Source organism: Camellia sinensis, chromosome 5 (assembly GCF_055761805.1).
Source record: "Camellia sinensis isolate YWXY chromosome 5, ASM5576180v1, whole genome shotgun sequence".
Classification (NCBI taxonomy): Eukaryota; Viridiplantae; Streptophyta; class Magnoliopsida; order Ericales; family Theaceae; genus Camellia; species Camellia sinensis.
Window position 1 is genome coordinate 154126868 of NC_138965.1, and position 27817 is coordinate 154154684.

At 34.6% G+C, this 27817-nt stretch overlaps 1 protein-coding gene across 1 annotated transcript; it reads left to right on the top strand.

Moving 5' to 3' along the window:
* The first annotated feature begins 724 nt into the window (after positions 1–724).
* Positions 725–26443, top strand: LOC114285331 (zinc finger BED domain-containing protein RICESLEEPER 2-like). The gene is made up of 4 exons (XM_082872239.1): positions 725–1145; positions 24622–24684; positions 24884–26219; positions 26404–26443. Exons 1-4 carry the CDS (start codon positions 725–727, stop codon positions 26441–26443), a joined length of 1860 nt encoding a protein of 619 aa, XP_082728365.1.
* The last annotated feature ends 1374 nt before the right edge of the window (positions 26444–27817 follow it).

A 27817-nucleotide genomic window follows, 5' to 3' on the forward strand; every position in this document is an offset into this window, starting at 1 on the left:
ATTAAAACTGAACATCAACGACCCACTGGCTTGTTACAACCACTCCCAATACTAGAATGGAAATGGGAGCACATGACCATGGACTTCATTGTGGGATTACCTCGCTCTTCCCGAGGTATGGACTCTATTTGGGTTATAGTTGACCGTTTAACTAAGTCTGCCCATTTTCTGCCTGTCAAAACTATTTATAATGCGGATAAATTGGCTAACTTGTATATGACTGAAATTGTGAGATTGCATGGAGTGCCAGTATCTATTGTGTCTGACAGGGACTCAAAGTTTGTGTCAAGATTTTGGCAGAGTTTGCAACAGGCTTTGGGGACTGAACTGAGGTTGAGTAGTGCCTATCACCCACAGACAGATGGACAAAACTGAACGGACTAACCAAACTTTGGAAGATATGCTCAGAATGTGTGTGATAGACTTCCAGGGGAATTGGGAGACCTACCTGCCATTAGCTGAATTTGTGTACAACAACAGTTACCATTCAAGCATTGGAATGGCTCTTTACGAAGCTTTGTATGGGAGAAAGTGTCCTTCTCCGATATGTTAGGCTGAAGTAGGTGATAGACCTTTGTTGGGACCGGAACTTGTGCAAGAAACAACCGAGAAAGTAAAACTGGTCCAGCAACGTTTGAAAACTGCACAGAGTCGGCAGAAGAGCTATGCTGATGTCCGAAGAAGAGATAGGGAATATGAAGTTGGGGACCATGTGTTCATAAAAATGACCCCGATGAAGGGTCAAACTTGGTTTGGTGTTAAAGGCAAATTGGCGCCAAGGTATGTTGGACCTTATGAAGTCCTTGAAAAGATCAATCCAGTATCGTATCGAGTAGCTTTACCACCAGTAATGGAGCACATACATAACGTCTTTCATGTCTCGATGCTTCGAGAATACTTGAGGGATCCACTCCATGTCATTGAGCCAGCACATATGCTTTTGAAAGATGGTTACAACTACGAAGAAAGACCTATCCAGATTGTGAACCGCAGGATCAAAAGATTGAGAAACAAAGAAATACCATTGGTGAAAGTCGATTGGCAAAACCACGGAGGGACCTATGCAACCTGGGAAATAGAAGAAGACATGATGAAGAGATATCCTGATTTGTTCCCATTAGACACAATGTTGTTCCAGAACGAAGGTAATTCGAGTTTGAAGGACCAAACTCTTTTAAGGGGGGAAGACTGTAACAACCCCGACCTCTGATTAATATTAATCCGCATTTAATTATGCCTAACAGTAATTTAGGAGAGATTTGGAATTAATTTACATGTGTGCTGCATTATTTTTGTGTCTTTATCTGTTTGGTGTGGAAAGATCTGTTCACGTTTTAGTTTCGGGTTGTGAATTGAAAGCCTTATTTGCGTCCGAATCAGAAATTGACTTGATTTATGAGCTAGTTAGGATTTATAGGATTTTATGGTAGGTTTGATTAAAATTCGGTTCAGAACGATTAAATTTGATTAAAATAATGTCATTTGTTTACTTTTGAACAAATTACTACTTATTAGACTAATTGAGCCCCACTCACCTCTTTTATTCATTTTGATCATATTTGAGCTCATTCTAAGGGAGAGAACTGAGAGAGAGAGAGAGAGAGAGAGAGAGAGAGAGTTGGTAGAATTGATTCAATAAGAAAGTTTGCTTAGAAATTAGAGGAGTTTGAAAAAGACTTGGGAGATTGGGCCTCTACACTTAGAATTCAAGGCTTGAGGTAGGAAATTCACCATTTTATTTATGAATTTCAGTTGTTCATGCATGAATTCAAGTTAATTGAGCTATAAGATATGAGAATCAAGCTTAAGGGCTAGAGAGGAAGGTCAATCCATGCATGCATGCATGTTTCATAGCATTTTGTAGGATGATTTTCAAGAATTCCCTCATGCATGTGTTGAGTTCACTTTAATTTTGGGAAAACAATGAGTTTTATGTTATTTAGTAGCATTTGATCATGTTTTGGAGAGCCTTAGCTCAAAAATGTACATGCACGTTATGTTCATAAATTGATTTTGAGTTTAAAGTTGAATTTTGTACAATTGGTTTACTCTTGGGCCATGATTTCTTGAAATGATGCTTTAGACATGTTGTTTTATGAGTTTTTAGGTGTTTTCCAAAGTTTTGGTCCAAGAAAATTGAGTTTGATGCATTTAAGGTCGAATTTGAGCTTGGTGATCAAATCTGGAATTTCCAGAAATCTGATCCACGCTCGAGCGTAGAACTTTACGCTCGAGCGTGCACCCTGAGTACATGCACTCCGCTCGAGCGTGGAAGTCTACGCTCGAGCGTGAAATGCATATACCCAGAAGTTCTTGTGTTTTACAGTTCGCTTGAGCGAGGGAATTCACGCTCGAGCGAGGTTTTGAGTCTCACGCTCGAGCGTAGGTCGAGTGCCCGTCGAGCGTGAAAAACTCGCATCCAGTACTTTTGTCGGGGTTTACAGTCTGCTCGAGCGGGGAAGTCCACACTCGAGCGGGGCGTCATTGTCTGCATGTCCGCTCGAGCAGGGAAACCCACGCTCGAGCATGGACCTTATTTTCAGCAAATTTTAAGAAATGTTTTCCAATGCATTCTTGCATCATCATCCTATCCTAGACATTCCTAGGCCATGTTTAAGATTCCATAATGAGGACTAAAGGTTAGAAACACACTAAGAGCCAACGAAGTAGGTTATGAACAATTAGAACGTGTGCTTCAAGTGCGTGTCTGTTATGTGTTATGTAGGTCACGTGCTGCGTACTGTTTGACCAACCTGCTCCGTCTATCTGTCTCAAAGCCAACTGTGAGTAATAACATAGTAAAGATATGTTCAACTTTACTTATTTTCTGTGTGATAAATTAAGATCTGTTTTCTGAAATGATATGTTCTGTACAATGAATGATTGTCCAATTTCTATTATGTATTCGTGACATCCTTAGCATCATGTGATATCTGTTAGCTGTTACCCGGTATTGGAGGTTCCTTTATGGAACTTAATCTGTCTGCACTCTATTACCCGTACCGGAGGCCCCGTCATGGGGGCTTAGCGTGTTTACTCTCTGTTACCCGGATTCAGAGGTTCCTTTATGGAACTAGTTATGCGTAACCCTCACGTGTCTGCATCTGTTCTGTATTTGCTCTGTTAATGCTAATGGATGTATCACGTATATTTATGTATACCTCATGATTTCTGTATATGATCTGGACAAATTATGAATTTTGATTTTTGAATCTGTACGGACTCATTCATTGAAACCCCTTTACTCTGTTATTGTTCACTGAGCTTTCGCTCACAGTTTATATTATATATGTAGGTGAGCCGGCGCGTGATTAGGGCCAGAGTTGACGGCCTTCACCTCTATTTTTGTCAGCCAACCGTTATGCCTCCCAAGGAGGTTCCGATCGAAGTCTAGTTATATGGCTGTTTTTGTACTTATGCTAGTCTCTGTCTGTTTTGTAAAGTCGGGTCCTGGGAATTACACTTTTGTAAATGTTTGTAAATATTGGTGTCCTTCGACCGACATGCTCATGTATATATATATATATAAGTTTTGAAATCTTCTGTCCCATGTATGTCATCACAGCTTATTGGACCTTGTCTATTTTGTATGATTGCTTCCGCATCCCCTTACTATTTGCTAATCTGTCAGAGGCCTTTGGTAACGCAAGGATTACTGACCGGTTACGATGCTAAAGCTACAGGGGCGGGTTTGGGTCGTGACAAGACTAGACCCAGGTGAACTAAGGTGTGACTGTTGTAGAAACTGTATCGGTGAATTCTGCCTAAACCTCCTTCGTCTTGTAACAGGTGGGGGTGAGGTAAACACAGGTTGCTTTTGAACAATTTCCGACCTGACAAAGTCTATCGACACAAGTCCATAGTACCTGGGGGATATTGGAGCCTTCTGAAGCTATGGTTCAAGAACTACCTTGCAAAAGAGAAAACAGACAGCATCTCAGCCTGATTTCACTAGAACAGATATGATCACAGCTGAATAATTGTGCTCTCTACTGAATTCTGCCCCAAAACAGATACCAACTTGGCAACTGATAGGCACATCTCTGTACAATTTCACTATAAAGCACATACCAGTTAAGTGAGAGCCAAAACACCCATATGAGGGGATAAGGTTACCCTATCCTAGTTTCGTTAGGAGCTAGGGTTTCACTATGCACAACAAATGGTTTTACATAATCCTGCATTTGGGTAAGTAACTTGTCCTAGCTTGGAACAGTCTCTATGGCTTCCGATATGCAACTAGGCCGATTGATCAAAAAGAGTACCTCAGCAAGACTATTTAATATACCTTTCACACCTAACCCCGAGAGTGAAAGGAGGATCAAACGGTACAGCGGTAGTCCAGATCCGAGGCTTGTGTTCTCATCGTGGCAGAGCTCGTAACCGATCAACCTTATGGCACGCTTTTCCAAATGAGCCTCCGACAAACCGTTTAGAAATAGCAGATGGCAAACATTGTGACTTAAGTGCACCGATGCAAATGCAAATGCAAAGAAATACATAAATGTAGATAAAACAACATATCATGAGTTCGAGTCAAGTTCTCTATATCCCCAGTAGAGTCGCCGGAAACTGTGGGCTCACTTTTTTTCACGCCCCCCGCCTTTCGAAGAGGGTTCGAAAAGAAGGCCTCATAGTTCGGACTCCCGCGATTCTGAATCTACTCTCACAAGGTGCAATGTGAAACTGATAAACACCAAAGAGTCCAAATCCGGCAAATCGTTTAAAAAATCAATTTTGAATCAAATAATGTCAAAACTGGATTGCTTTGCCAAATTACAGAGTCGCCACCTAAATATTTTGTTTTGGGGAAATTTAGGAAATCCTGACTCATGCCAAACGCCACATGTCCGTCATCACCAAAGTTGCCTCGGCTCGAAAACTTAGATACGAGAAGGGAAGGTCCTGAAATGAGCACCCCCGCTCGCCCGATCAAAGATCGGCCTCTACTAATCATGATATGTTCTTTTATAAACATTATGTGTTCTTATTTCGGTTTATTAGTTAGCTTTACTATGTGACGCGCACAAGCAAGTATAAACTAAGATCGCAAGAATTTGGAACACCTCAACTCATGTTTGCTTTTGAAAATGGTTTGAATTTTCCACTCTCAAGTGGGCTTAGAAATGCAAATTTGCCACCAAACAAGGTGGGCTTAAAACATGACTTGCCACTAACAAAGTGGGCTTAAAACTTACATTTGTTGAATCGTTCCAATTCAAACAATCAAGCCTTCATCCACAGGCATTCATGCAGTTTAGCATTTAAGCACATAACCTCATGGCAAGCATGCGAAACATGAAAACATGGTAATCACGCTTATGCAAGTATGCTAAAGCGTAAAAGCTTACCGAGTACCCCAAGTCAAAACAAAAACTAGTTAGAAATAATGCATGATCCTAACTATACAAGATGCCTAATGTAAAACATGAAATGATGCAATAAAATATGCTCAGTTACTTAATCATGGTATTTGCAACACTTTGATAGCAGGCTTTGAAACACGTATTCAAAGAAGTATTGAAATAACGATGCAATTTGAATGATGCGCCGAGCCTCGGTGCATGCAAGACAAATGAATGGATGCAAACATGCAAGCATAATATATGCTAATTGAAAATGCCCCTAATCTAACCATTGAAAACGATTAAATAAAAGGGAGAAAGATGCGAGGTTGGAAGACATGCACACACACACGCACATGCACACTTATTACAACATTGTGCTCTCGCGAATGTGGGTCCAAATGAATAAGAGCTAAACTAATCTAAGCTAAGCTAATCAAACTAATCTAATTAAACTAATTATTACAAATCAAATGAATAGCTAGCTAAGCTAATTACATTATTACAACACTTAACTAATTAGCAAACCAATTAATTAAAACAAATGCACACTAACTAATCATGCAAAGCATTAAAACTACACTGCCATAGCTTTGCTTTGGAAAGCGGAAGATACACGCCCTCGGTTTTCGCCCTGAAAAGCCCTCTATTTTGCTCTCGAGAGGCTCTGTTTGCAGGGTTGAGCATATTCCAGAATCTTTCTGCTCCACCTTACAAAAAACTTGCTGAGAATTGCACCAGTGGCCTACCGGCCATAGGAGGTTGCTGCCGGCCAAAAGTGTGCCTTGCCAGCCATTGATGAGGCACTGCCAGCCACTGATGCTCCGAGTCACCACACTGCAACCGAGCATAAACAGAGCAAAATGAAGGTTTTTCCAAGGGTATGTTTGTATTGTACCCCTCCTTATCATCTCAAAACCTCAAAGGAGTGGAACTCTTGGATCCAAAACCACCAATAAAGTAATTTCATTGCATGATAGCCAAAGATCCAAGTTGTACAATTTCAATAAATGCACAAATAAGACTCAAAGGACCACCACCCTATCATGCATGATCAAGGGCAATGGAGACCAAGGAAAATGACACATTTCATCACTATTGAGTATGAAATGTCCCATTTGCCTTGTGTTCGAATTAACGTCCGATTCGAACACATGTATTGCAACACAAAAGATGCTTTATCTTGCCTTTTTTCCTTGTCCAATTTTGTTTACTCATTTTAGCTTACCAATCCATTCTTTAATTGATTAGTCCAAAAGTGAGTGTCTGCTAATGGAAGAGGTGTCATCCAAGGGATGGTTTAAGGCAAGAGAGAGGTCATGCTGTTGATTAGTAGAAACCCTCAAAAGAGGAATGAAACCATTAAGCACAAACCTCAATCTCAAGTTTAAACACAACCCTAAGGCTGACCAACCCTCAAAGCAAATGAAAAAGTGAAGAAATGAGGGGGGTTGCAGATATGATATGTGCTGAAAATGAGTGATAAAGGCATAAACAAATGCTATCAACTCAAACAAGAAGGTGTCTAAGGCCTAGAACACCAAACTTGTGAGGACTATTACACTAGAGGCATACAAAATAAAGCTCAAATGTAGCCAACAGCTCAAAACAATCCTAAATTAGTCCAAAACATGTCCTAAAACATGCTGGAATTAAACTACAAAAGGCTAGATTAATAGGCTAAGATAAGGAGCATGCTAGACTAGTAAGCAAGATACAAGGAGAGGAGGCTAACCCCTCCAATTTTGGACTTCAAAACATGTTTTTAGCCACTGAAATAGCTCTGAAAAACAGTGTTTAAAAGCTCTAAAAAAGATGATGAAAGGGTGGAAAACATAAGGGCAAAGGCCTCCAAAATAAGGTACAAAGAAAGGCTATCAACCCCTCAACCTTTAATGGCCTTAAGACCCAAGCTTCAGCCCAAAAACACAGAGTTTTTATAGCCCAAAATCAGTTGAAAGACATGCTAGAATGAAGACAAAACTAACTAAGACAATAAACTAAAATGTGGAGTTACACTACAACCCTGCAAAAGACTACTCATACAACACAAAAAGCTCAAAACAAAGCTAAAGCAGCCCAAATCAGGACAAAAACATGCTGGAAATAAGCTAAGTTAGGCTACAAAAATATGCTAACATATGAAGCTAACCAGGCATACAAGCTAGACATAAGGAGGGGAGGCTAATCCCTCCAATTTTGGACCTCAAAACAAAGTTTTTACCACTGAAAAACCTCTGAATTTCAGTGGTTAAAAGGCTAAAAGAGTTGGTTTCAAAGTGATGAAAAGATGGCACAAAAGCTTAACAAGCAAAGAGACAAGAAGGGTGGACCACCCCCCAAACTCAAAATAGCCTCAAACCATCATTTTTAAGCCTAAAAAATAGAGATTTTTTTAGTTGAAAACCAAGCCAAAAATAGTACAAAAATATGGCAAAAACAAGTATGAAAAACAAACTTAAAGGGTAAAGGTTATACCTCTTGAAGCCAAGCATACTTTAGGCACAAATGAGGCACCAAATCAAGCTAAGATCACCTTCTAAAGCTCAAAGAAGGTCCCAAGGAATCTCATCCCAAAGATAACTAACTTTGGTCAAGGATGTATAGGCAAAGGAGAAGTGTATCTCTACTTGTATGCACAAAGGTTCAAGAGAGAGAGAAATGTAGAGAGAGAGACCTCCCAAAATATTTCACTCCTCAAAATGTTCTAACCTTGAAAACAATAGAGAATGGCCTCTATATATAGAAAAACAAGAGCTCAGGTCGAAAATATCCCAAAATGGACAGCTGGAACAGCTGGAAGACAAATATCTGCAGAAATTTGACTTTTTGCACCAATGGCCGGCAAAGGATCATTGATGGCCGGAAAAGGTCCATTCTGGGCTGGCAAGGACCACTCCTGGACGGCAGGTGGCTGGAAAAGGCCATTCATGGCCGGCACATGGCCAGAAAAGCCCATCCATGGCCAGCAACCTCCATCTCTGGTTGGCCAGAAAAATCTACTTTTTGGGCCCAAATTAAAATAGGAATATCTCCTTCATCTGGACTTCTTTGTAGGTTATTCTTGAGCCTAAATTGTAGCCCCGGAAGTATTCTTTTCAATGGTGGAAACATCACATCAAAATTCCAAGTGTGCAAAAAGATATATCTCTTTTAGTGGAGCCTGCTCAGTTTCGGTCCTACCCGAATTCATGCCGAACTTCTCCTCAACTAGTTCTCTTCTCTCCTCTCCCATTTTATTCAACTCCAAACCCCTAAATAAGGTGTTTTGAAATATTTTTCAAGGAGCTCACCTCTATTTCATTTATTTCTACATTGTCCTTGCTCGGTTTACCGAAAAGCGCAACATTTAACGAAATGCAAGCCTCGGAACATCGTTGGAACTTTTTTCAAAAATATTTTGAAAGAGAGGGTTATAAGGTCTAAAATATTTTGGTCAAAAGGCTTTGGTCCAAAAAGAGGTTGTGAGGTCGGGATTTGACACTCTCCTTGCCGAAGAAATCGAACCTTTGCACAAGATAGCCTACACCATCAAGTAAGCAATCAGTGGGGCCCAAGTCTTAAGAGCGGTCAAAAAATGGGGTGTCTACACCCTGCCCCAAATAAGGGCCAATAGTTTTTTTGTTTATTTTTTAGATAGACAGTCCAATAGCAGCCCAATACATACCCAAAAAAATAGATAGACAGCCCAATAGGTTTGTATTTGTTTAAACAACAAATCTTCCAAAACAATTCTCACATCTTCCAATAGATAGGCAGCAGCCCTCTCCGTCGTCTCTAGCAGCTTCACTTTCTTAACATTTTTGGTAAGTGTAATTAACTAATTATTTTATTTCGTTAGTTGAGAGCGGATTTGATTAACAATGGTTTTGAAATTTTGTCTTTATGCAACAAATATTATATTGCTCTTAGTATTTTTTATGATGCTACCTTATTCAATGTTCTATATTGCTTTTAGTTTTTAAAATTTGAAGGAGTTTTTTTTGAACATATATAAAAATAATGAAAGCTTAAATAAAAATGATTGAGGATATATATAGAAACCCTAATATTTAAAATTATTGCGAATATACTCTAGTTTAATATTAAATAGGGCTAATTTTTTTTTTTTAAAAAAAAATTAGGTTATAAATAATAGAACTTTCACATTCAAAAAATGCAAAACTCTTTTCTCATTCTATCAATCAATAGAAGTCTAGTAGTACAACATCCAGTGTTGTTGAAATCTCATTTTCTGATATGCAACCTGTTGGAAATGGTAGAAAAATTCTGGGTAAAACCAGAATTTTTTCTCAAGTTTGGTCTATTTTTTAGGTGGGCCCCGAGCATCGATTTACTCGGGTCAAAGTGGTAACGCGCTCTATGTCGCGTTGTGATTCACGTGGTATATTTGGTTGCTCAAAACCATTACCGAGTGAATGGAAAATTGAAGCCAAAGTGTGCTCCATGGAAATGGAGTTTTGGTAGAAATTCCTTAAGGTTGTAAATTGGCTTGTCCCACATTGAATTGGTGGGAAGTTTTGAAAGGGTTTATAAGGCATGGGTTTAGTACTTGGGGTGTGCCCCAAGGGGTACCCAAGTGTTTTAGAGGGAGAGGTTATGGGCAAAATGGGCTAGACCCATTAGACCCAAAAATCACCGCACACGCGCGCGCCGCCAAAAACATTTGAATTTAATTTTATTTTTGGTAAAATAAAATCCAGAATTCAAATTAAACTGATTTGGATTTTCTGTACATCCAAACAGGGCCCTTCCCGTTTTCAAACAGAAATAAACTAGTTTGGAATTAGTGCACACCCAAACAAGGCCCTTCCTTTTTTTGCTATCTGTTTGAATTATTAATAGATTCAAATCTGTTTGAATTCAAAACCAACAGGTATCATACCTGTTCAATTTAAAACCAAAAGCCACATTTACATCTATAAATAGGACCACCCTCATTTGATGTTATTAATTCAGAAATTTCGTATTTCACCTCTGCTTATTCTATTCTTCATTTTGTTGCATTTTATTTCTGAAAGAAAGAGTGTAAACACTTAGTGTGTTCGTAAGGCAAACAATTTGCAGTGCTGCTATTGTTTGTGGTAGATCATTTCATCTTGGGAGATAGACGTCCAAATTCTGAAAGCACCGTGGAGAGGACGAATCTGTCTTAAGGACACAGTGTCAAACACTGGACTTGATCAGAAAATAATTCGAACAAATTAGATCAAGTAAGTTATTTCATTTATTTTCAGTGTTGTTTTTATTTATTAAAATCAGATTTAAATTTTATTTTTGTAACAAAATAAAATCTGTTTTTATTTATTTATTTTTATTTCGAGTTTGATTTTTGTAATCAAACAAATTCTCTCATTTTCTTTATTTCTTTAAATTCTAATTGTTGTTGTGTACACAATAGAATTAAATCTTTTAAATATAGTGAAGATTGTCCAACAATCTTAAGACACATTCCTTTTTGGTATCTTCATTGTATTTAATTTTCTGTGTTTTCAAACTAATATTCTGGTTGGAAAAATAAATAGTGATTTATGCTATTTGACAGATAGTAGTAATATACTGTCTCTTTTCTTTGACAACTAGTAGTAATATACTGGTGTCATTAACAATTGCAGAATATTATTTGGTGTTACAGAAAATTATTTTGGTATTTTATTTTTCTAGTTTTAGTAACAAGGAAAATAAAATTATATTATTTTCTAGTTTTAGTAACAAAGAAAATAAAATTATTTTGTGTTTTAATTTATTTTCTGGTTTAAGTAACTAGAAAATTAAGTTGTGGTTTGGTTTTCTGATTTTTGTAATCAGATATTATTTCGGTATTTTATTTTACTAGTTTTAGTAACAAGGAAAATAAAATTATTTTATATTGTAATTTATTTTCTGGTTTTAGTAACTAGAAAATTAATTTTGTTAATCAATCATGTAACTTTGTGACTCGGTCACAATCTGTTAATTTTGTATGTAACTTATGGTTTCGTTTGGTAGACCACTTATTTTTGAACCCTTTGTGAAAATGTGTTAATTATTTTGACTTTATCATAGTTCATCGTGAGTATACATGGAAGAATTTGTTTCTAGAGTAAAATATTAGTTTTACAAACTAATTTTATTTTTATTACAATGTGGGATTCTTTGGAGAAGAAATACAAGACAGAAGATGCCGGCACGAAGAAATTTGTCATCGGTAAATTTCTGGACTTTGTAATGGTAGACTCCCAAACGGTAATTTCTCAAGTTCAAAGTTTTCAAATAATTTTGCATGATATTCATTCAGAAGGTATGTCTCTTAGCGAGTCATTCCAAGTCGCTGCTTTAGTGGAAAAGTTACCACCGGCTTGGAAAGATTTCAAAAATTATTTAAAACACAAACGCAAAGAGATGACTATGGATGAATTGATTGTAAGATTAAGAATTGAGGAAGATAACCGAAAAGCTGAAAAGAGGAATGGGAAAAATCCCATTGAGTCCAAGGCTAATGTGGTTGAACAACTTCATAAACCACATAACAAAAAGAGGAAGTTTACTGGAGATGGTCCTAAACAAGGCGACAGTAGCAAGAAGTTCAAAGGAAAATGCTATAACTGTGGCAAAACTGGACATCGAGCTTCTGACTGCCGCCGCCCTAAGAAGGATCATGGAAGTACAAGTAAGAAGACCACCAATCAGGCCAATGTAACAGAATTGGATTACATTTCTGACGGAGTGAATGACATCAACCTTTCTGCTGTGGTGTCTGAGGCTAACTTGGTTGGAAATCCCAAAGAGTGGTGGGTTGACACTGGAGCAACTCGTCACATATGTGCGGACAAGAAAATGTTCACTACCTACAATGAGGCTACAAATGGTGAACAACTTTTCATGGGAAATTCTTCTACTTCTACTGTGGCTGGACAAGGAAAAGTTATTTTGAAGATGACATCAGGGAAAGAACTGACCCTCAACAACGTACTGTATGTACCTGACATACGGAAGAATTTAGTTTCTGGTTCTTTGTTAAGTAAAAATGGTTTTAGGCTTGTCTTTGAGTCAGATAAATTTGTATTAACAAAGAGTGGTATGTATGTTGGTAAAGGATACATGAGTGATGGTCTCTTTAAGTTGAATGTAATGACAGTTGTACCAAGAATTGCTATGAATAAGAATAACACATCTTTTGTTTATATTCTTGAGTCAAATTTATGGCATGGTAGATTAGGACATGTGAATTTTGATACTTTGCGTAGATTAATTGGTTTAGATCATATACCAAAGTTTGAAATTAACCCTAATCATAAATGTGAAATTTGTGTAGAAGCGAAACTAACTAAGGCTCCATTTAAATCGGTTGAAAGAAAAACCGAACCTCTAGAATTAATTCATACTGATGTATGTGATTTAAAATTTATTCAAACTAGAGGAGGCAAAAAGTATTTCATAACATTTATCGATGATTGCGCAAGATATTGTTATGTTTATTTACTTAGAAGTAAAGATGAAGCTTTAAAAATGTTTAAACTCTACAAAACAGAAGTTGAAAATCAACTTGGTAAAACCATTAAAATTGTTAGAAGTGATAGGGGTGGTAAATATGATGCACCATTAAATGAATTTTGTGCACAACATGGCATTATTCACCAAACTACAGCCCCTTATTCTCCACAGCAAAATGGAATTGCTGAAAGGAAGAATAGAACCCTAAAAGAAATGATGAATGCCATGTTACTAAGTTTAGGTTTACCACAGAACTTGTGGGGGGAAGCAATATTATCTGCTAATTATGTTCTTAATAGAATACCCCACAAGAAAACCAACAGCACTCCTTATGAATTGTGGAAAGGTCGACCGCCTTCCTACAAATACTTAAAAGTGTGGGGGTGTTTGGCAAAAGTTGAAGTTCCTATTCCTAAAAAGACTAAGATTGGACCAAAAACAGTAGACTGTGTGTTTATTGGTTATGCTCAGAATAGTAGTGCATATCGGTTTCTGACTTATAAATCAGAAATACCTGATATAAATGTGAACACTATTATAGAGTCAAGGAATGCTGTGTTTTTTGAACATGTCTTTCCTTACAAGAAAGGACAGGAATTAAGTTCACAGAAAAGAACTTATGATTGTACACAAAGTCAAGAGACTAATGACAATCAAACACAAGAGACTAGTAATAGTCTCGACCAACATGATTTAACTAATGATGAACCAAGACGAAGTAAAAGAGCGAGAACATCAAAATCCTTTGGTCCAGATTTTCTGACATACTTGTTAGAAAATGAACCTCAAAGCTTTAAGGCAGCAATGACAGGTCCGGAAACACCTTTGTGGAAAGAGGCTGTTAATAATGAAATTCAATCCATTATGTAAAATCATACTTGGGAATTGGTGGATCTTCCACCAGGTTCTAAACCTTATGGATATAAATGGATATTCAAGAGAAAAATGAAAGCAGATGGTTCAATTGACAAGTATAAAGCAAGACTTGTTGTTAAAGGTTACAGACAAAAGGAAGGTCTGGATTATTTTGACACATATTCCCCTGTGACAAGAATAACATCCATTCGCATGCTTATTGCTATAGCAGCGTTGTCTAAATTAGAAATACATTAAATGGATGTTAAGACAACTTTCTTAAACTGTGATCTAAATGAAGAGATCTATATGGAACAACCCGAAGGGTTTGTAGTATCAGGGCAAGAAAAGCAAGTTTGTCGACTTATAAAATCTCTTTATGGATTAAAACAAGCACCTAAGCAATGGCATGAAAAATTTGATCATGCAATGCTAACTAATGGGTTTAAGATAAATGAATGTGACAAATGCGTCTATGTTAAAAACACTGACCAAGAATATGTCATAGTTTGTCTTTATGTGGATGACATGCTTATCATTGGAAGCCTAATGTACCTAATGAATATTACTCATCCTGATATAGCTTATGCTATCAGTAAATTGAGTAGGTACACTAGTAACCCCGGAGAAGACCATTAGAAAGCGATCATTTGGGTTCTTAGATATCTAAGATTCACCCATGATCATGGTTTGAACTTTACTCGATATCCAGCAGTACTTGAAGGTTATTGTAATGCAAATTGGATATCGGATACTAAAGATTCAAAATCCACAAGTGGATATGTCTTTACTCTAGGAGGCGCTGCTATTTCTTGGAAATCCACGAAACAAACTTGCATCGCACGATCCACAATGGAATCCGAGTTCATTGCTTTAGACAAAGCAGGAGAAGAAGAAGAATGGCTTCGTCACTTCTTAGAAGACATTCCAATGTGGCCAAAACCTATGCCAGCTATTTGCATTCATTGTGATAGTCAATCTGCAATAGGCAGGGCACAGAATCACATGTATAACGGTAAGTCACGACATATTCGTCGTCGACATAATACCGTAAGGCAATTGTTGTCAAACAGAATAATCTCAATAGATTATATAAAATCTAAAGAGAATATTGCGGATCCGTTAACAAAAGGTTTGACAAAAGAGCTAGTGTATAGTTCATCAAAGGGGATGGGATTAAAGCCTATTACATAAGAGTCATCATAATGGTAACCCCACTTATATGACTGGAGATCCCAAGAACTAAGTTCGAAGGGACAACTAAGTTATGTATGGCTCACCAGAAATCACCAAGGGATTAAAAATTCCCTACCCATTCCTATGATGAGAGTGATATCTGCAACATATGTTGAATGCAGGGGTATAAGGATAAGCTTTGCTTTTAATGATTACTTATATCTTGATTAAGGTATAAAATCAAGGCGAGTATAAGGAGATACTCACAATAAGAATCACTTATATGAGTGTTGAACTGGGGCCGGTTCTATGAGAATGAAAAGGCTAAATTCTCTAGAAACACTTATGAAAACCAGGCGCGTTCAAGGCCAAAATGAACACAACAGTGAGAACCACGATATGTTAGAAGATATTTTGTGTGAAATCTATTGTCTTGGCTTACACAAACGGCTAAACAATTCAAGGCATCGCGTCCATTGGTTAGCCAGTAAGTCCGATAGGTTATCACTAGAGAAGGTTCAAGGCCGAAAACTACCTATCCTGATGCAAGATATTTTCGACTTATACTCTTTTGTTAAAGTCTGCATATTGTTGCATTTCCGTTGTCATCAAATTCCATTCATGTTGGGGATCCAGAATTTTTTCTCAAGTTTGGTCTATTTTTTAGGTGGACCCCGAGCATCGATTTACTCGGGTCAAAGTGGTAATACGTTCTATGTCGCGTTGTGATTCACGTGGTATATTTGGTTGCTCAAAACCATTACCGAGTGAATGGGAAATTGAAGCCAAAGTGTGCTCCATGGAAATGAAGTTTTGGTAGAAATTCCTTAAGGTTGTAAATTGGCTTGTCCCACATTGATTTGGTGGGAAGTTTTGAAAGGGTTTATAAGGCATAGGTTTGGTACTTGGGGTGTGCCCCAAGGGGTACCCAAGTGTTTTAGAGGGAGAGGTTATGGGCAAAATGTGCTAAACCCATTGGACCCAAAAATCACCACACGCGCGCGCGCCGCCGCCGCCGTCCGTCCAGTCAGTCGGGCGGGCTGGGCCTGGGCTTGGGCGCGGGTGCGTGGTGTGTGGTTGGGTTGGGCTTGTTCGGCCCAATACTAATCTTTTTGGGCCAAAAACATTTGAATTTAATTTTATTTTTGGTAAAATAAAATCCAGAATCCAAATCAAATTAAACTGATTTGGATTTTCTGTACATCCAAATAGGGCCTTTCCCGTTTTCAAACAGAAATAAACTAGTTTGGAATTAGTGCACACCCAAACAGGGCCCTTCCCGTTTTTTGCTATCTGTTTGAATTATTAACAGATTCAAATCTGTTTGAATTCAAAACCAACAGGTATCATACCTGTTCAATTTAAAACCAAGAGCCACCTTTACATCTATAAATAGGACCACCCTCATTTGATGTTATTAATTCAGAAATTTCGTATTTCACCTCTGCTTATTCTATTCTTCATTTTGTTGCATTTTATTTCTGAAAGAAATAGTGTAAACACTTAGTGTGTTCGTAAGGCAAACAATTTGCAGTGCTGCTATTGTTTGTGGTAGATCATTTCATCCTGGGAGATAGACGTCCAAATTCTGAAAGTACCGTGGAGAGGACGAATCTGTCTTAAGGACACAGTGTCAAACACTGGACTTGATCAGAAAATAATTCGAACAAATTAAATCAAGTAAGTTATTTAATTTATTTTCAGTGTTGTTTTTATTTATTAAAATTAGATTAAAATTTTGTTTTTGTTTTTGTAACAAAATAAAATCTGTTTTTATTTATTTATTTTTATTTCGAGTTTGATTTTTGTAATCAAACAAATTCTCTCCTTTTCTTTATTTCTTTAAATTCTAATTGTTGTTGTGTACACAATATAATTAAATCTTTTAAATACAGTGAAGATTGTCCAACACAACCAACTGCCTTCCATGCCTTAAGCAAATAAACCAAACGAATTTGATTCAACTGTTATTGAAAGGGATTCTAGTTTACGCTTGCAAATTTGTGAATATCCGGTTAATCAACGGGATGAGGTTAGATGAACTTATATGAATTTGAGGCCTTATCAACCTAAACTTGAGTATCCTAAGTCCTTATTTGGAAAACAGAATCGCCAATTTCAGCATATTTGGTTTAAACAATTTTCTTGGCGAGAGTATTCTCCTTCAAAAGATAAAGCATATTGTTTTTTATACTTTTTGAAAATTAATCTAGATTCTGTAATCGATGAATTCTAATTTTTAAAGACTCGCCGAGCACAACTTAATTAGATTGTTTCAAATCAATAAATTTAGATATTAATCTAAATTATATTATTAAATTCTCCTTTTTCAAATGTGGTTATACTTGAAATATATTATATAATTGGAAAATGTCTCGTAGCTCAAATTTTGTGGCTCAAAAGTGGCTCAAATGGCCAAAACGACGTCGTTTTGGCCATTTTTATGTTGTTCTGTACTCAAAACGACGTCGTTTTGACCATTTGAGCCACTTTTGAGCCACAAAATTTGAGCTACGTAGCATTGTCGTATATAATTTTACTTTAATATTAGTCTATTCCATCGACGAATTAGAGGTCCACCTTTGATTTCCGGCAGATTCTATCTAAAAGAAAAACATTACTCTAGAGATCAATGTTAAATTTTTTAAAGTCACATAGACAACAACAATGTAAAATATCATATTATCTTTATTTGTCGAATTATTATCTATTTGTTCACATGTAGAGGCAGAGGTATTAAGGGCACATGTAGAGGCAGAGGTATTAAGGGACCGGGGGGGGGGGGGGGTGGTTGGTGTGTGGGTTTTGTTCCTCTTTACATTTCAAATATATATTTTTTTTATCTTAACTAAACATTGCCACACAGTCCCAAAATAAACACTGACATAACTCACGTCTGACTTTTCAAATTTTTTTTTTTGTGTCCTAGACTCTTAGCTAAATATTGACACACACAAACACTAATAAACATTGATACAACTCCCCAATTTCTAAAGTCTCAACTTTTATTTATTTATTTATTTATAAATAATTCTTAATAGGCAATGGTCAATCTAAAAAAAAATGAAAAACTTGATGAGGAAGGCATTTAGTGAGAGCCGGGAGAATCTTTAACTCTAAAAGTGAATGAAATTATTTATTTATTTATTTTATTTATTTACAGTACTTATTAAGTGTTTTTATATTTTTTTTGTCTTTTTGTCTTCATTGTTGCCTTGTAATTTATGGGCTCATGATTCACCAAATTGGAATCACATAATACAAATTTGGAACCACACTATAACTTTGGTATCCTCTCTTCATTATTTACAAGTAACTTTATTTATTATATTTTATTTTTAAATAAAAATTATGAGTATTAATTTATAGTTATTTGTTAAGTTTTAATTTGTAAAAAAAAAATTATTTGTTATTATTTATGTTAAAATTAGAGATTTTGATATGATAAAATTATGAATCTTGATTGGTGGTGATTTATTTTAAAATTAGTGATTTTGGTGTTGTTATTGTTTGTGTTAAAATTAGGGATTTGATTTGTGCTAAAACTAAAAATATTAATTTGTGCTAATATTAATTTTTTGTGTTTAATATTAGTTAAAAAAATTATTATTATGTTATTGTTATTAATTGGGGGAGAAAAATTTTGAGATTATAATTAATATGTGTTCCTATATTAAATTTTTGGCTCCGCCACTATTTATATGTTACTTTTCTGTTCTAATATAATCTATTTATTTATCTAATTTATTTGTTTATCTATCCAAATTATCACAACTATCACTGCTAACTTTTTCGGTGACCGTCCAACAATGATATTTGTAATGTTCACATAAACATTTTATTATGGCCTCTTTTAAGAAGATAGTTAAAAGTTAAAAGTCAATTTTTAATTTAATTTACATTACATTATTTCTATATTTTATATATATATATATATATATATATATATATATATATATATTGTATAAGGGGGTTCAAGAACGTCGTTGGAAAATTCGAAAATTTTTGAAGAAAAATTTGAATTCTCTAGAAAAATGATGAGAGACTTAGATTCTTCAATAGTCACAATTAAGAACATAAAAGCAAAGAGATGATGGAGATAAGAGATTGGGTGAAGAAGAAGGCAAAGTAGTTAGAGAGAGAATAATGGCAAGGCTCTTCATGGATCTCTCACTTTCACTCTCAAGGTTGATAATGAAGAAGGGAAATTAGTTCTTTTCCAAGAGTTATCTCTCCAAAATCCATCCATTGTAAAGCTATAGGTGGGTACTATTTATAGACATCTCATGATGTAGGATGGAGCTCATGTGCAAGGTTTATGGAGAATATTCTCTCTAACCACCTTGTCCGAGGAGGTGACCTCTCCGAGGATCAGGAAAACCCCGAAGAGGAGATCAACCTCTTGGCAAACCCTTCTTCTTAGCCACACCTAACCTATGATCCTCAATTATCCCAAAGGGTCAGGGGTAATCCTAGAGGACGCCCTGCCGCAGAAAGGTTAGGGGTAGTTCAAGAGAACGCCCTGCCGTAAATATTGCCGAGTCTCAAGGACCCCCTAGATCGTGCCACCTCGACCCGAGTATAGGCTAGTTTAACCGAAGAGTGAATTTATCTCCACTCACTGTCCTCGAGATCAGGTCCTTTGTTCGGACTCTGCTACGTCCATAGTTCTGGTGCGTAGATCCTGGAAAGCTCTGAGCCCGCAAGTGTTCTGGGACTCATTAACGAAGCGACTTCTAAATTGCGTTCAAATCCGTTCGAAGTCAAGTGCTTTAGATCTCTAGGTTCGTGGATCCGAACCCTTTCGAGTCCGAGCTCAAATAGGTCTCTAGGTTCGTGGTTTCGAACCCTTTCAAGACTAAGCCAATACCTCAGAGAATGGATCTCCTTCGAGGGTTTCATCTCTTTTGAGAGCAATGGTTAACCTCCTCGGATGCCCGTATGATCTGGGCCTCATCGGATAGGTTTGTTGGACTCTCTTTAGAGACATATGCTTGATGGGTCTTCCTCGGCTCAATTTGTTGGCTTTCTTATGGGCCTGTTCAATAGAATTCACTTGGGCCCATTTGGCAATAATTTCTCCAAACGCACCAATTTTTTTAGGATTTTCCAATTGGGTTTCGATTGAACGCAATTAATTAGTGAACTCAAGTTAACCCTTTATATATATATTTTTAAAAATTAAAAAATTAACTTTTAACCCACCTTACAAAGTAACTAAATAAATCAATCTTTTGACTCACAACGAAACAAATCAATCTTTTGACTCTGTTTCTTTACTAGACTAGGTTGAATCAAATCATTGGCTCAGTAATATTGAATGAAAAAATGTGCTATATACGGGTATTTTTTTTTAACTTTTTAATTAAAAAAAGTAGAGAAAAATTATATATTTAGGATAATTTTTTAACTTTTTTTAAAAAAATGTATAATAAAATATTGTAGTAAAATCAAAATAATCATTCTATCCTTATTGACTTTTAACTTTTTAACTTTTGGGTAGTTGAATTCAAATCCAAATAGTATAGACTTTTACTATTATGATCTAAATAAGTGTATTTTTTGACTTTTTATGAAATATAGGTTGAGTTTGAAATGATGTAGTAGAGAGGTGATGTGATTTAAATAAGATTATGTGACTTAAATAGGATAGTGACTTTTTGACTTTTTATGACAAACAAGGCCTTACTTTTTGACTTATTTTGCTTTGAGTTCAACTATTCAAAATTCAAAAAGTCAACAAGAGTAAAATAGTTATCTTGATTTTATTATAATATTTTATTACACATCATTTCGTAAATAATTAAAAAATTATCCTAAACATACATATTTTTTCTACTTTTTTTAATTAAAAAGTTAAAAAAATACACTTAGCACATTTAAAACAAGTTTAAAATGTGAGATAAATCATGTTTGTTGAAAAGATATTCTGCCTTCGTTTGGGAAGTGGGTTGGCTTTTTAACTATTTTAACTTGGGGTTAAAAAGCCTCGTTTGGAAAGACTTTTTGACTTTTTTAAATTTTTGTGAGAAAAAAATATAATGATTATAAATTAGATGCGATATTTTATCTTATTAAACTAAAATAACCTATTTTATCTTATATGACTATTTTAGTCCCACCCTATCTTCCCAAACTATAATCTTTTGCAATCAAATTCGTGTTTCTTATGGGACCCACATAATCCAATCTCATGGCCTATGCAGGGAAGCAAACAAGATCCTAACATTAGCGCCAATGAAATAGATTTTTCGCCTATTTTTTTCTGAAAATAAATTAAATATAGGGCAAATTACCAATACTCCCTCGAGATTTGACTAAAATATAAATTTTTTCTTAAAGTTTGAGAAATTATTTTTCACCTCCTGAGATTTATATTTGCATAACAAATTACCTCATGAGGTTTATATATGCATAACAAATTACTCCCTTTTATTATGTAAATATAAACCTCAAGAGATGTAATTTCTCAAAGTTCAAGAAGAAATTCATATTTTAGTCAAATATCGAGAGGTGTTGGTAATTTACCCATTAATATATGATCCAAAATTATTTTAAATATGATGTTAAAAGTTCAATGAATCTATGCACTATTTGTACATGAATCTATGAACCGTTGCTAAGTGCAATTTTCTTAATTAACAATGCCAACATCTTCCTTTAAGGTATACGTTTAAAAATAAAAATAAAAACATTATACATTTTTAATATATTCATTTTTATAATGATATACAAAGGGATACTGCTACACAATCTGCACAACAGTAACTGTAGTGAACTAAAACTAAACTACATTATTTCTGTCACTGCTACAATGAAGAAACATGCCTTTTGTATTTGGTGTCGACTGGGTTATAATATTCTGGTCTATATGGCATTTTTTAGTGCTTTTGTTTTTTTAAATATTTTTATTAGATGATGAAATATTAAGTTAAAACTAAATATTTGAAAACTCCTAAAAGTCTCAAGTTATTAATTTGCAATTAGGATTCAATTTAAGCAATGATTAACAATTTTCAATCAAACAATCATAGATCTAATTCAATTAAACGAGAATTGAATTATATTTACAAACAAAACAATGACAAATATAATGTAAAAAAAATCATAATTGCAGCACCTACATCTTCAATTGTGATAAAAAAAATCATGGGTAAGATCAACCAAAAAAGTAAAAATAAAAATTAAAAAAATTGATTTTTTTTTTTATATTAATGATGAAATACCTAAAAAAAAGGACAATTACAAAAGAAACGGAGGTTTGACTTTTATAATAAAATAAACCTTGAGTTTTAAATTTTATCAATTTAAATCTTGATTTTTTTATTTGTTTTCAATTGAAATCATCTATTTATTTTCATTAACTAAGCTTTCGTTTGGGATGTGAATTAGTTTTTTAGCTATTTGATTTTTTGACTATTTTAGCTTGACATTAAAAAGTCTCGTTTGGGATAAATTTTTTAATTTTTTTGACTTTTGTAAGAGAAAAATGAAATAATTTTGGTTTAAATGAAACATTTTGTCTTATTGATTTTTTTGCATATTTTGTCTTTTTGTGACTATTTTAGCCCAAATAGTTTATGCCAAACATAGCCTAAAATCGACAAAAAAAAAACTCATTTTTAATGATTAAATACTTATTTTTCAATTGATTTTACTTAATAAAAATAGACAAATGATTTACATTGAAAATAAATCAAAATTTTAAAATTTAAATTGACAAAATTAAAAATTAATGATTTATTTTATTATAAGATTCAAACACTGAGACTTGTTTGTAATCCCCCCCTCCCCTCCCCCTCCCCCTCCCCCAAAAAAAAAAATTATTAGATGTTGAAAAACTTTTAGATTTTTAACCTTTTTTTCAGATTTTTTATTTTTACTTTTTTGGTTTAGTTGAAAAAAACCTGAAAGTTTAAACTTTTTAAATAAAGTTTGCTAAAAACGAAAAAATTCAATCCTAAACAACCCCTTAATATTTATTCTTGACTTATGTATTTTATCATCTAATAAATATATCTAAAAAAAATGAAAAAAGACTCGTGGAAATGATACGAGCGGTATAGTTTTAATTCACCACAGTTACTGCTGTGCACACTGTGCAGCTAGGGTTGGGCGTAAGGTTATCCGACTCGCCTAAACCGCCCTACTCGATCTAACTGGCACACGTATAGGCGGTTTCGCAAACATATTAGGGTCCGGTGAGGTTTGAATTTTAGCTGATTTTCAAGTTACGGACGCGTTACAGGTTTGAACCGCACCCGCTCAACCCGCCCGCATTAACCCTTTTTTTATTTATTTTATATTTCAAGTTTGGACCGTTCATCTTCACTCTATCTATAACAAACAAAACTAGTAAAAACCCTAATCTATCTCTCACACTAAAAAACACACTGCTACGCATTCTCTCATCTGTCTCCCTCACTCTATCATCTCATCAGTCTCTCTTTCACTCTCTCGTTTTTCATCTGCACCAATCAACTCTCTCTCATCGCAAGATCAACCGATCGACCTTATTCTCTCATCGCACCAATCGATTTCACAAGTAAGCCTCTCTCTCTTTGTCTCTGTCTTTTTTTTCTCAATCTTTGATTTTTTTTGCAACATATCATATCTCTCTCTCTGATCTGTCTCCCTCACTCTCTCATCTCATGAGTCTCTCACTTTCTCATTTTGCATCTGCATCGATCGACTCTCTCTCATCGCAAGATTGACGAATCGATCTCACTCTTTCATCGCACCAATCGACCTCACAAGTAAGCCTCTCTTTCTATCTCTATCTCTATCTCTCTCTCCCTGATCTTTGATTTTTTTGCAACATATCAGATCTCTCTCTAATTTGTCTCCCTCACTCTCTCATCATATCAAATCTGTTAATTTTTTTTTTTTGGTAGCAACAGCTCTGTGAGAAGTGGAAAATGAACCTGTGTGTTTGGAATTAAATCTTTTTTTTTTTTTTTTTGCAGCAATAGATCTATGAGAAGTGGAAATTGAATCTGTGTTTATGCAAACAAATCTCTCTCTGTGTTTTTTTTTTTTTTGGAATTGAATCTGTGTTTTTTCAATTAAATCTGTTATTGAATATGTGTTAGAAGTGAAAATTAAATCTGTTATTGTAATTTTAAATTGAATATGTTATTAAACTGAATCTGTATTGAATTTGTTATTCAAAATTTTTTAGAGGGTGATTAAATCTATTATTAAATTGAATATGCTATTGAATCTGTTATTAAATCTGTTATGTTGTTGAAATTGAATTTGTAATCGTGTTGAATCTGTAATTAAAATTGAATCTGTAATTATGTTATTGAAATTGAATCTGTAATTTGTTATGTTATTGAAATTGAATTTGTAATTTTTGTAATCCATTTTAAATGGAGGATAGTATTCAATCTCCCGCAATCAATCTTTTACCTTCGGAATAATGAATCCCCTCTTAGCTGAACTCGAACCTGAACCTAAGCCTCCTAGGCCCCCAAAGAGAAAGAGTGAGGGTGGAGGAGGGAGAGCACCATCCACAGTTTGGGATCATTTTGATAAGGTTGTAAGGACCGATGGGAAGCGCAGAACCATATATAAATATTGCAAAAAAGAGTATTTGGCTGACTCTAGACTTCATGGGACTAGCAATTTGAGGAGTTATACACCCAATTGCAAAGAATATCTAAATAGGGATACAGATTATTAAATCTTAAACCAAAACAAAATGAAGAGGGTGTTGAGGTTGTAGCAACAACTTTTAATTTTGATACTTGTAAAAGGTCTCTTGCAGAAATGGTGGTCATTGATGAGCTACCATTTAGATTTGTGGAGGGTGTTGGGTTTAGAAGATTTTGTAATGTCATGCAATCCAAATTCACATCAATTCCCTCTCATCAAACCATACATAGAGAAGTGCTTAACATATTCAATAATGAAAGGGAAAAGTTAAAGATGGCCATGAAAGGTCGTAAAATTTGCTTTACTACGGACACTTAGACATCTATTCAAAATTTGTGTCACATGTGTTTGACTGCTTATTTCATTGATGATAGATGGAAACTTCAAAAAAAAAATCATAAATTTTCAACAAGTTGAGGATCACAAAGGAAAAACATTGGGTCAGAAAATTGAGTCGTGTTTGATTAAGTGGAACATTGATAGCATATTCACCTTAATAGTTGATAATGCTAGTTCTAATAATCTTACCATTCAATATTTGAAAACGATAACCAATGATTGGAAGGGGACTATTTGGCACCGTGAGTTTATTTATATGCGTTGTTGTGCACATATTCTTAATCTTGTTGTGAGTGATGGGTTGAAAGAAATGGACGATTCTATTATCAACATTAGACTTGCAGTGAGATATGTGAGGTCTTCTCCTCATAGGCATGATGTTTTTAAGAAGTGTGCAGCCACACTCAAACTTGATTCAAAAGCTCTTATATGCCTAGATGTACCAACTAGGTGGAACTCTATCTATTTGATGTTAGAGGCCGCCGAAAAGTATGAGAAGGCTTTTAACCGATTGAAGTTTATGGATTCCAACTTTGAAGCTTATTTCAAGGATGTTGATGGTGGCATAAGTAGAAGTCCGAAAGAGTTTGATTGGAAAAAATGTAGAATTTTTTTGAGGTTTCTAAAATTATTTTATATTGCAACTAAGAAATTTTCGGGGTCTCTCTTTGTTACTTCCAATGGTTTTTACAAAGAAATATTTGTTATTGAAAGCAAAATTCACCAATTAATTTTGGAGGAGGATGATACTTTGAGCACAATGACAAAGACTATGAAACAAAAGTTTAGCAAGTATTGGGGGGATGGAAGTAAGATCAATTTGTTATTTTATATTGCGATTGTTCTTGATCCTACCAAAAAAATGGCATACTTGGAGTTTTGTTTTTCAAATTTATTTCTTGGAGATAATAAGAAAGTGGAAGACATGGTGGACAAAGTTAAAAGTTGTTTAAGTCATTTGTATAGCCATTATGTTACACTTTATCCTTTGAATGAGAAACTTCCAAGTGTGAGTGAAGTTGTGAATATGGTAGAAGATGATGATGATGATGATGATGATAATGATAATGATCCTTATTCTTTGGTTGACTTCCAATTTAATTCCTATTTGAAGGAGCTATGCACTAGTGAATCTAAGTCGGAATTGGAACAATATTTATCCGGGGTTGAACATTTTGCAAAGAATCAAACATTTGAGATTTTGGATTATTGGAAGGTGAATGCAACCAAATATAGAGTGTTATTACAACTTGCAAGGGATGTGTTGGCCATGCCTATATCTACCGTTGCATCGGAGTCGGTTTTTAGTACAGGAGGCATATTCTTATCCCATTTTGTAGTTCACTCTCGCCTTCTATGGTTGAAGCTCTTGTATGTACTCAAAATTGGCTTTGAAGCAATCTTCCAATTTCTCTTCAAAAGACGATGGATGATGTGGAGGAATTTGAGCAAAATGACTTAGGTAATATGAGAATTTATTTATATTCATTTTTATTTGTATTGTTCATTTTTTAATGTAAGTTTTATTAATCTTCTATTGTTGACTCCTAATTAGGTACTTTGGAGTCAAACTTATCTTCAAGTTCAACCTATAATGTTGATGCTATAATTGAACTCTAATATCCATTTGCTCATTGGTAATTTTTTATATACTCAACACATTTTCTTACTATATTGAGATGCAATATATAGAAATTTGTTTATCTTTTTATTACTTTATTCTTTTACACTTTTTTTGCCAGAGGAATTATGAAGATTGAAGATTAAAATTTATATTTTTCAGTTTGTTTTTGTGCAAGGTTCATCAACCTAATGCATGGATTTGGAATTTTTGAAAGTTGGATTGGATATGATTCATGATGAAATTTGATATCTTAGAAATGTTTTTATTTTATTGCATGGGTTTGAATTGAATGAAGTTTGACAACAATTTTTTTTTTCTTTTTTAATTGCATTTTGGATGAATGTAAGTTAATAAATTTTTATTGTTTTATTTTTTTTATTGCATTTTTGATGAATGTAAGTTAATGATTTTTTATTGTTTTATTTTTTTTTATTGTATTTTGGATAAATATAAGTTAATGAAGAATTACTTTTTTTTTATTTTTATGTTTTTATTTGGGTTAAAAATTATGAATGTAGGATTTTTTTTATTTGAGTCAGGAATGATGAATGTAGAATTTTGAATGATTTGTTTGGATTACGAATTGAATTTGTTGTGATTTTTATTTTATAAGGTTTTTTTATAAGTTTTAATTCATTAATTATTAATGTTGGAGCATTTTAGAAAATGAGAGGAAAATGGTCCAAAATAAATATTGACAAACTGGGGGAAAAAAAAAAAGACTTAAAAATAAATTTTTGAAAAAAAGATCAATCCGCAAACCGCCCGTACATCCGCGAACCTTATCCTCACGAACTGCACTGCGGCAGTTACGGGTTGACTTTTCACCAAAACTGCATTGCAAATCGTCCCAAGCCGAACCACGGACGGGTCCAAACTGAATCACAAATCGTCCCAAACTGAGCTGCAGACACCCCTATATGCAGCAAAATTTCCAAACCCTATCTTAACATGTTTTTTAGGAACACACATTAACAAAATTTTTGTTCAAATGTATTCAAGGTTGTATCAATTTATCTTTATTTTACTAAAATACTTTCCACTATTATTATTATTTTTTTTTGTAGCATTTTCATAAATTTGAAAATTTTTTTTTTTATACAAATTCCAATATTAAACAATGTCAAAAGAACAATTCAAATATTGACATATTAAATGATTTGTCCCTAAAACATTGTTTAATATTAAAATTTGTATAAAAATATTTTAAAATTTACAAAAAAATTTTAAAAAATAAAATTAATAAAAAAATATTTTAAAATTGTTCTTCAATGCTTTTATATTCCAAGGACACCCATATACCATTCTTCACAATTAATATTTTTACAGATTTCGTTAAATTTGC